Source organism: Limulus polyphemus, unplaced genomic scaffold (genome assembly GCF_000517525.1).
Source record: "Limulus polyphemus unplaced genomic scaffold, Limulus_polyphemus-2.1.2 Scaffold2318, whole genome shotgun sequence".
NCBI lineage: Eukaryota > Metazoa > Arthropoda > Merostomata > Xiphosura > Limulidae > Limulus > Limulus polyphemus.
The window spans coordinates 131,278-142,553 of NW_013667928.1; the positions used below are offsets into that span (position 1 = coordinate 131,278).

At 30.0% G+C, this 11,276-nt stretch overlaps 1 protein-coding gene across 1 annotated transcript in view; it reads right to left on the reverse strand.

Annotated features, from left to right (window-relative positions):
* Positions 1–262: 262 nt before the first annotated feature.
* Positions 263–11,276, reverse strand: part of LOC106466609 (putative methyltransferase C9orf114) — a 44,550-nt gene continuing 33,536 nt past the window's right edge. Inside the window, exons 7-10 of the mRNA XM_013926902.2 lie at positions 9,768–9,837; positions 7,104–7,305; positions 3,789–3,936; positions 263–368 (exon numbers count right to left, since the gene is read on the reverse strand). Coding sequence (XP_013782356.1) covers positions 306–368; positions 3,789–3,936; positions 7,104–7,305; positions 9,768–9,837 — 483 coding nt within the window. The 3' untranslated portion in view covers positions 263–305. The remainder of the gene's footprint in view (positions 369–3,788; positions 3,937–7,103; positions 7,306–9,767; positions 9,838–11,276) is intronic.

An 11,276-nucleotide genomic window follows, 5' to 3' on the forward strand; every position in this document is an offset into this window, starting at 1 on the left:
ACATATTATAAACAATGAATCATGGAGGTGAAATGATCTATATTTTATTTTTTTAATCAAAACAACCTGCTAATTGTTTATTACCTGATATTCAGGCTTTTTATGTTATGAGAAATAGTTTCTATCAAAAATAATAATGAAAAATATGTGCTAATCAGCTTGAGAAAACCAAGAAATCGGTTGTTAACAAGTGAAGACATGTTAATTAATGTTACTTATAACTGTGATACTGACAAAGAGAAATCAAAATTTAAGGTTTTTCCCTATTATAAATTTACTTCCATTTTACAATACAGAGACTATCTTCACCTTCCTTGAACTTCCAATATTTTTGGTCTTATTGCAGCTAAACTTATAAGAATGGCTTCCTGTAAGGGAAGAAGATATATTAATTAGTTTTACAATAAAGATACTATTGCAGTAGTCTAGCATATCTATTCAAAAGGAAATACATCTTAGGATTACAACTAATTTAACATCGTTTCATTTGACACATCACAATTCCATTCTCATTAGGTGCATATCTCCATCTTTTACTTTATTTATGGCAATTTTTTTAGCTTATGATACGGAACTTGTCTCGAACACCAAGCTTTTTAAAAAATTGTCTTCATATGAATACTATACGTTTTCTTATATCAGTCCAAAAATGTCTCTAACCTCTTTAACATTAACAGTTATAAGTAAGCTAGATAAAAAAATATATTTCAATTAGATAAAAGAAATAAACATCAGTATCTCTTAACAGCAGTACGCAATGTGTTAAGTTATAAGTATCCTAAATAGGCAATAAAATACAGTAAGACAGTTTTTCATCTATTAATGTATTTTTAAGAATTATACCTGCCAACACCAGGCCAGGAGTAGCCTAACAATAAGTGTGGTAGACTGCAAATCAGAAAGTTTGCATCACAGTCTCGCTTTCACCTGTGGTTGTGTTATAAGTGTGACAGTTAATCCCATTAGTTGGTTGAAAATTCAATAAAGCCTCATGGCAGCAGATACCACTGATTGGTTAGCTTCTCTCAAAATTATGGTGGCTATACCCAAACCTAGAATAGTCTCTGACTTGGCCATTTATTCCATGTGTATTTATAGGGCCATTTAGGTTTAAAATTCCAATACTGTGAACTTTCACTCTCTTACCAGTATTGGAGAAAATGCAAAAGCTGAGAAAATAAATTACTTAAAACAAAAACATAAAACTGAAATAAAACAGAAAGTAAATAAGTTATTCAATGAAAAAAAAAAATGGACTAATTTATTGCAGAATCCAAAATTAACCAAACTAACCTGAAGTTGAAGAATTTCCAGATTTCTAATGAATAATCCCAATTAACCATTCAAAAAGAAGCTTTATGGATATCAGATAAAACAAAAAAGAATGTTCCAGATGAATTGAAAAGCTTTAGATATTTAAAAAGAGGATAAAAATTATTTATTTTCGTTTCAAAATTTTTATGCAAATATACCTTTCTGCCTGTAACCATCCTTAATTTTGAATTAATTAATTAAAGGGGAGGCAACTAGTCAAAAGAACTCACTGCCAACTCTTGAGCTACCCCTGTCTAACCAAAGACTTAACTGTCACTCTTATAATATACCGACAGCCCCAAACTACGGGGTGTGTTTTTGTGGCAACAGGACATAATAAACCCTTGGACTCCCAGTGTGAGCACACTACCAACTAGGTCATGCCCAGCCCGCTCCAGATAAAGAATCATTGCATCACAAATATGAAGTATTTGCTTAAGTGAAGAAAAGAATGTATTTGACTAATTACAGAACAACACTTGGCTCCATCATGCTTATGTCTGGTTTTGAGAATTTTATGAATGCATCCTTGAACATATGCAGGTAATTCTGAAGATTAGTGGAGGGAAGTGATAAATATGTTATATCAACTAGAATAGTAAATAGCAACTGTGAATAATAGGTAAACTGTTTTAATAACTTTGTACATTTAAATAAACTTTATAACATTTTATAAGGAAAGTATTTACAAATACTTAAGGAGTGTTAAAGCCCTATACAGTACATAAAGTGTAATGAACGTGACAAGAAAGTGCCAAGTGAGGAACTCGTATAGATATGTTTTTGGATTACAAATGTATCATTAAGGATTGTTGTACATTTCTTAACCAAATTATTACTGTGTATTTACATGTACTGTATTTATCAATAAATACATAAAGTTTATAACTAATTTTGTTTTACCCAAGTACTGTATGTTATAAATCTATTAACTTTTAATAATTTTTAAGACTGTGCAATAATATCTAGAAAAGATTTTTCATATTGGCACTCAACTATAGTACAACGGTTTTCACTAAGCACTCAAACATGGAACCAACAGTAAAGTTATACATATTGTATCTAACACACACCATGACATAACCAAGGGCTTAAACTTCATAGGGAAAATCTAATGCTTAACCATTACAGCTAAGCCTTTTCTAAATAATAAGTTTCAATCACTTTGTCACTATATAACTACTCAGAAAGATATCTTACAAACTGTCAGGCAACAGAAATTAGAATAAATATTAGCAGGCAGTACTTTTTGATGAGTTCTTTTTCAATAAATAACAGCAGTCTTGTTATCCTGTCGACTGTGAGAACAGAATATTTGTCCTTCTATTGCACTCCTTCTGGAAACTCAGTGTTTGAAAAGTAGAGAAGAGAACTATGGTTGAAAGCCATTTGATGATAGAATTGGAATTATGAGCAAATCAAAAATGCTTGCATTTGCAGTGCCCTTGTTTTATATCAGGTATGATAAAATATAAACATATGTAGATTTTTACATTATTTTTCAAAATAAAAACATACATAATTAATATTTCAAAAAGTGGAATCCTTATATACTAACTGGAAATGGCTACTGATAAAATAATAGCAACATGAAAAAATAATAATACAAGTTCTTCCTGCCCCTTTCAGATATACACTTATGATTTCTCATTAATAGCAGGTCCTGAGTGAAACATAGCTGCTGGGCATTAGAAGATTAGCCTCTTCAAGTCTTAAAGATTTACTTAGGGAAAATATGCAAATCAGGCATTGTATCATATGGTTGAATTGCAATTTTACCTCAGGGTAACAACTTAGAAATCTCCTTCTTGAAACTCATATATTTTTTGTAAATTTACTTGGTATGTACAACTGCTGCAGTCGGTTTCCTTGGATGTCAATGAGCATCTATTGTCTCTCATCTTTGCCTGACAGTATGCACACATATTGGATTTACAAATCAAGCCAGAACATCAGCGATCTATTACGGTAAAGTTTTTTACTATATAATTTGTTAATTAGTTAATGAACTTTCCTGCTAACATAGTGAGCTGGATGGTTTGTGCTCAAAGAAACTGAACTCCATTTCAGGAAAAAGAATGTACTTTTATATGTACAATCGTACATATTTGAACTAAATACTTATAAAATATTCTCTCTGCTGATGAGACCTTACGATCACGTAGTATTATTCAAAATGTTGTATATACAAATTTTTAAGTAAAAAACATTAATAAGTGTAACAGATAAATACAAACCAGTATTTTCACATAATTCTAAATACAAGTCTGATAAAAAATGTTGAATGCTAAAAGAAATGCTTGAGGTGCAATAAAATTTCATCCTTGTTCGTGATACCATACAAGACTTAAGTTGACCGAGCTCAAATAATAGATAAAAAAACCTATTATAATAAAGAATGGATTTTGCAAATTTTTAGACTTCTTTGAACTCTTTTGAAATTAAATGTGTTTCAGATACCAAAAGCTACTTACTTCAGTGCGGATTGTCCGAGATCCTTGGTTAGGGCACGTGTTTAGGTAGTAACTGAATAAAAATTTTGGATCATCAATTTCCAAGGACTCATGAGAATCCAGACATGCTTCTAGGCCGTTCAAGCCACCAAAAACAACAAGCATGTGTCTAAAAACATATAAAAAAACTGTTGTTGGACTTGCATCAAATTTTCTCAATAACACACACACCACCAAGAATAAAAACTTCAAGTCTCACCTTATTATAATACTATTTTATTTAAAGAAATAAAACATTTTCTTAGTACTTTTAAGATTGATCACATTTTTTTTTTGTTCTCAAATTCAAAAAATCCCACGTACCACTCCTTTTATTTAGTCAAGAACTAGAACAATTTTGTAGGTAAAAATACTAGGGATGTTTTAATTACAATCAATAAAATATTAACATATGATTTAGGGTAAGAATCTTTCAACGTTATCATAATACCACAGATAAATTTTATCATATACATGGAACATTCTACAAATAACAAAACAGCAAGCAAAGAAAATGTACAGTTGTACAAAAATACAATTTTATTACATATAAAAAAATCAATTCTGCTTAAGTATAAGAGTGATGTTATGTAGTCGGATATAGACAAACTCACAATTGAAGTAAATAAAAGAAGCTGAAATTAATAACTGTAAAACTTAGAACTTGGGAAGGAATGCATCATAAAACTTGTGTAACAGTATCAACAACAAAAAACTGTATTAAAGAGTATAGTATAAAACAAATGTCCTACGCAGACTAAGTGAAAAAACCCTAACTTGTCTATTAAGTTTTCAGTGGTAACTCTGTAGTTTGTACCTGAAGAATTAGCCCTTTCAGGACCAGAGATATGTAACAGATATTGACTGTTTTTTTTCCTTCTCACAGTAGATAAACTAAATAAAGCTTATGAAACTCAACAAGAAGCTACTTAATTATATCAAGTTTATGTTTAAAAAATTCCTACAACTTGATTTAGTTTCCTATCATATTCCAATGTGAAAATTAACATTTTCTTACATTGAAAATGTATTTCCAGTAGATACTTACCTCATCTCACATAATAGCTTTTCTTGATGTTTACTGTCCTCTATATATGTGCAATTTTTTGCTTCCTCTAGCCTTGCATTCCCACCTATCACTATGCATTTGCACTTAATACAGCTGCACTGTTGTAAGAAAACTAACATGCAACAATCCTCCACCAATAAGAGTGCAACACACCCTCCTAGTGCAGCTGACTTCCTGTATACTGTAGAACCCAATATTCACTTTGATATTAGGCAAAAAGAAAGCACCATAATTGGGGAGGATGGATGGGAAGTGTGAGATGAGGTAAGTATCTATAGGAAATACATTTTCAGTGTAGGAAAATGTTATCTTCTGAAATGATACCTTAACCTCTTCACACATAAAAGCTAGAGTTCCACATTGAAAAGGTGGAGGGACTGGTGAAAATTTACTTAGAAGAGCACCCTTCAGAAAGCATCCAAAAAAAACTCATGGAATGTGAAACCTCAATAGATGGAAATGTGAACCACAGCTATAGTGAAGAAATGTGTCATTAAAAGAAGCAGAATGAAGCACATCCAAGAAATTGGATGAGCAAATAGTGTAGAGTGATTAGGGCTCATCATACCATAATCGGTGGGTCAACTCCAGTCCAATATCTGGTAGCAATGTGAATGGAACATCTCCACTATGGAAAGAGGAGGGTCTCTACTGTTTTCACATCAGGCCCAGGAATCAGAAAAGAAAGAGGACTTCAAATCCAAAAACCCAGGCCAGCATATGTGAAGCTGATAATGCAAGTGTAACCTTCTAAAGCTGAGAAGGTTACACTTGCACTATCAGCTTCAGAAGGTTACACTTGCACTATCAGCTTCAGAAGGTTACACTTGCACTATGGTTACACTTGCACTATCAGCTTTAGAAGGTTACACTTGCACTATCAGCTTCAGAAGCTGATAGTGCAAGTGTAACCTTCTAAAGCTGATAGTGCAAGTGTGACCTTCTGAAGCTGATAGTGCAAGTGTAACCTTCTGAAGCTGATTTTTCATTGTTAGTCAGAAAGTTGCGGTTGATGTATTCTGTCAATTTCATCTTGAGTGAAATTTATTTATTTTTATTTTGCTAACTGAAGTAATCATCACTTGTAGTTATAAATCATAAAAAAATATGACAAAACTGACAGATTTATCATGGATTCATCTCTGAAATATCTTTGTTATTTTATGCAGTTTTTATAATTTAAAACCAAAAATGGTGATTACTGCAATTGGCAAAAAATAAATAAATAAATAATTTTTTAATGTTAATAAATCAATAAAACAGAACTTTTTGATTAAAAATAAACAAAAATGAAATGAAGTATTATTAATTTTTTTACAAAAAACTTTCTCATAACAAAGTTTTGGAAATTTCATAATATAAAAAGTGATCGACAAACTAAGTCAATTTATATGAAGTTTTGAGCTTGAAACTACAAATAGTTTGTTCTAAGTATCACGCAGTTTTGTTAAGCTTTTCCAAATTGAGAAGGGACTAAAACAAAGAATGACGGTAACATCCCTATAGACTGAAAAGGGTTAAATTAAAGTGATAAAATTTAGTTCAATACTGAAATGATAATTTTATCATACAATTACATGCACATAAGTGGAACATTAATTGCAAGTTTCATAGCATTGTTTAAGAAAGGTTTTGAAGTAGCAACTACACATAATTCCTATATGTACTGTAAGTTGATGTTATGAATATATTAATATATTGTTACATTTTTGTTGTATACAACACTCAGGAAAAAACAACAACAATATAAACTCATTCACTCTAAGTTGCTAAATAAAAAAAACTGGCAATATTAGAATGAAAAACTTTTCACAATTCTAATTCTTCACAATATAAAAAAATGTTCTATGGTTTAAATGGAACTTTATATAACACAAAAGTCTGTGTTCATATTGTTGTGTATATATCCAAAAAACAAGTGTGTGATAAATTAATAAAAAGGCATCTCAATAGGTGAATAAGGACCATACGACTATTCTTAGAATGGTGTATGAGCTAAAAATTCTAATATGTAGTTTACAACTTCAATATTTAAAAATCTTTGGTTTGTCTGGATGAGCTTTCAGTACAGTTTTTGTTAATCATAATAACAAACATTTTACTGCTCATACATAAGCTAACAACATGCATTTTTATGTTAGTATGTATTGATTTCCACAAGACATTTTGCTAAAAATCTTTAGGATACTAGCTCATAGACATACAGTTTAAAGCAGTTATGAACTCACTTGAAAGGTGAAAGGGTAACTTCATCTACACTCATCCCTCTTTCTGAAGTTCCAACAGTTAAATCATAGCCTTCTTTATATGGACATTCAGTGAAAACTGCTGCAAGACTGCAAGCAAGTCTGACTGCATATCCCCAATATAATCCTCCTTCCACACGAGGTGTACAGGGCATTACTGCTACTCCTTTAGGTCGCTTTGGGTCTTCATGAGCAGATTAAAAAAATACAAGTCAGATAATCATCATCGACAAACTTAAAAAAATGTATTACAAAAACGTATATAAAATTACATCCAACATTAAAATGAATTCATTAAATTTAATAAGACTAGGTGGCAACATATAAGTGTACTTTCAGGCAAAAGATGTAAACTGAGAAAAGAAGGCAGTTAAAAACTAAATAGTGCATTATAAATACAGTAGGCTAAGGTAACTTAATTTGGGCACAAGAAATAAAGTACAAAATGAAGTGTTCTACAATATCATCTATTTCTAGTCTGCAATACATAAATTAACTTTTATCACACCTGAATGGGTGCATCCTCAAGGATACAACTGCACCACTGAATTAAGAAAATTATAGAAAATAAAGTTGAAGACATTCTTCCACATATCAAAAACTAAAAACACTTCAGAGTTGAAACTTAATCAGTGAAAACGTTATTTAATTTTATACACATAAACTTAATAAATTAAAAATTTTGATTTTGCAAATTATTTCAGCATGTTTTTAACAAAATAATAAGCATATGCAAATTTTTCTTAGCACAATACAACACCCATAATCCCATAAAAACAGAAAATAGTACTAATTTTACTTTGTACCTTAAACAAGTGTAGTTTATTGATTTTTAACCAATCACTGTTTTTCAGCTGGAGTTGTAATGGTGTTATGTAACTACTTATATCTCAGCCTTGAGAAGTCATAGGCTAATGATTTAAACACATTATGAAAGCTCTTTTTTTTCTTTCCAATGGTGTAAGCCAATGTAGCTTCCAGTTCAGCAGAATTTGAACAAAGTGACAAAAACTTAGGTTGGTTATATGTTACTAGAAGGAAAGATGTTTGTGAACAACTTCCACCATAATTACAGTCCTAATACCTCGATTTAAGATAGCTGCAATATAATAAGAAAACAAATATTTTTCATGGAATAAGATGAGACAAGTTTAATTAACTAATTACATACTTGGCCATATAAATTTGTTTTGCTGACGGAGCTTCATCTACATTAGGTTTCATTGGCCTAAATAACTGCTTGAATGGGCAAAAAAAAATCACTGACAGGAAGTGTAAGAAATACATATGTGAATATAAAATTACTTAAAACTGATTATATACAATAAATAAAACCTTCTGATTAACATTTTTAAAAATACAGTTGATTTGTCTATAATTTTGTTATGGTAAAAAAGTGACATCAAACTAAAACTGTCTTTTTTCTGAATCAATACAAAGATAAACTTTACAATTTCATACGATACAAACTTTATAAGAACATTATAAAAGAATGTAGGAAGATATAACAATATCAGTAGCTAAAATCCGTGAGAAAGAAGCATTTTTAATTGCTTCTTTTAAAAAAGAATATTTTAATTCAATAATTTCAAATTTTCAGAGCTACAAATTGATATAAATATCGCATAAAAATATATTATTTGCAGAAGTTACATAACCTTAAAAAAGTTATTCTGAAAAAGTTTCATACAATTTCATTCAACAGTTTTCACAATGAAATAATATAATCTATACAACTAGATGTACTTGTGCAGGGTCCCCAAAAGTGTTCTGTTTCAATGGTAGATAAAACCAAAATTAAGAGTAAAAACATTTTTCTTTCTTTCTTTTGAAGTGCATAATTCTTCCCATAATTCATGGCATGAGTACATTTTACCGACATCATGACAGCACAAACTGCAACATCAAGCATCATTATGTAATTTTAATGTATACTGACTGACTAACAGACATCACCCTACTGTATATTGGTGAAATTGGTTTAAACAGGTGACCCCTCCAGGGAAATAAATGCATCAAATCAATCACAGCAACTGGCATGGTAGAATTAAACCATATGGTGTACAAAGGAGATGCAAATGATTTAAAAATTAAATCTTGAATTTAGTACATTTTCATGATTTCAAAGAAAAACCTTTTATTTATTTGAAAATGAGCATATCAGGTCATTATCTGAAATGAAACAAGTTTGAGGTAGGAATGAGAAGCCTTGAATAGAAGAATTTTCAGTACAAAATTGTTTTTCAAAATGTCTAAGTTTAAAAAGTGTACTAAATTTACTCTGAGTATAAGTAAATTTTATTTTTATAATTTTGCAAATCTGGAACACTAAGTATTAATTTTTCCTAAATTACGATGTCATTTTCTGTAAATAAGCCACAGGTTTGAATTAACATTTTTTCATAACCCTAAAATGAATTACAAGAAAAATCACACACATTAAGATATATTGGATAAAAGATTATCAACAGATAAGAAAATGTTTTATGTTTCTAAAAACTGGTGACTTTTTGTATATTTTTTACTTGCTTTATTTTTACTTATACTGTGAACAATAACCAAACATTTAGCATTATTTTTTATACTGGATACAAGTGTCACTGAAATTCTAATTATTTAGTCTAATAATGGTTTTTATTAGCTTACTCATTTTGTCGAGTTCCATCTTTACTGTTACTCGTACCCCAGGCTTTATAAGCTTGTCCACTCGAACATCCTAGAAAAAAAAAGTCACAGTTTTAATGTACTTGTTTATGATTGTGATGATACATTGTTGTATTTCTAAGTAAAATTCTCTCTTTTGTTATGAAAAAAATAATCTGGTTAGAGTTAAAAAAATTTTAAAAACATTTCTGATCCAAAGGTCAAATGCTAGAGAAAATTATTTGTCCTTCTTAAAAATATAATTACCCCTTCCCCTTTCCACAAAACACACACACAAAAGTAGAATAAAATTTTTGGGATTTTTAATTTTTTTTAAACAGTGAATACAATCAATACATTGCCGTTGGTTGATCAATATTGCCAGGAATGACACATGCCACATTTTGTTGCATTTAAGCTCTTTATATGTGTTTGTTCATGTATTTTATAATTTTAACATCATTCAATGGGGTTTAAAAGCACAACATGTAGAATACTTTGTATGTACTGTGGTAAAAAAGTCTTCGTCACAGTAGTTAATACACATTTATCTTTTGACTGCAGTTATATTTATGCAAATTTTAACACAGCTTCAATAACTATTACACCATTAACACCATGCATGTACAGATAACATAACTGTTAGAGAAAAGATGTTATGGTGGTAGTTCAGATACTTTCCAACCTTGTTATTGGCTCAGCACAATATTTAATACATGATATCAGAATAAATTTATAACATGTACAATTATTCAAGATAATTAAGTGTGAATGCCTACAGATGTAATCTATGGTTCAAATGAAATGTGATCAAGACTTGAAAATACAGTTCAAAAATGCAAGGTTGCACATCCATAGCAGTAATTGTGTAAATATAGTCAATGAAATCACTTTACAGCTGCTGTAAATATGGCCACTGCTCATATATATTGGTCATATATGACAGAAGCTTAATTATATAAATATTATAGTCTGAAAATCAAAAGTATTTGTAGCATTTTTTAATCCTCACGCACTATGGTAAATCTGCCAAAATGACAATTTTCATTAAAGCTCCATGGATCAAAATATTAAATTTCTGCATTCCCAAGGAAATTACTTTAGTTGGCTTTCTTGATTGGGAATGCATGGTCCATCCATATTACTTTAGTTATGACCAATGAAAGTGAACATATTGCATGGATTAAAATAAAAAAACAATTCATGAGGAAATGCAGCTTTACATGAGGGAATGCAATCTTCCCGATAGCTTTCCCTCAAGTGAATATAATTTTAATACATTATCTTTATCTTTGTACTCCATAAACTAATATAATGTTCATATATATATAAAGCTTTAAGGTGACAACTAGGACTGACAATAGATTCTTTTACTAAAATCTTCTTAATCTTATTTTATATTAAGTTCATTATTGTTTTATAGTGCTGATTTTAATCGGCTATTAACAATTAATGTAATTAATAGTATTGAAGCTACTTATTTCATTATATATATATATATATATATATAAT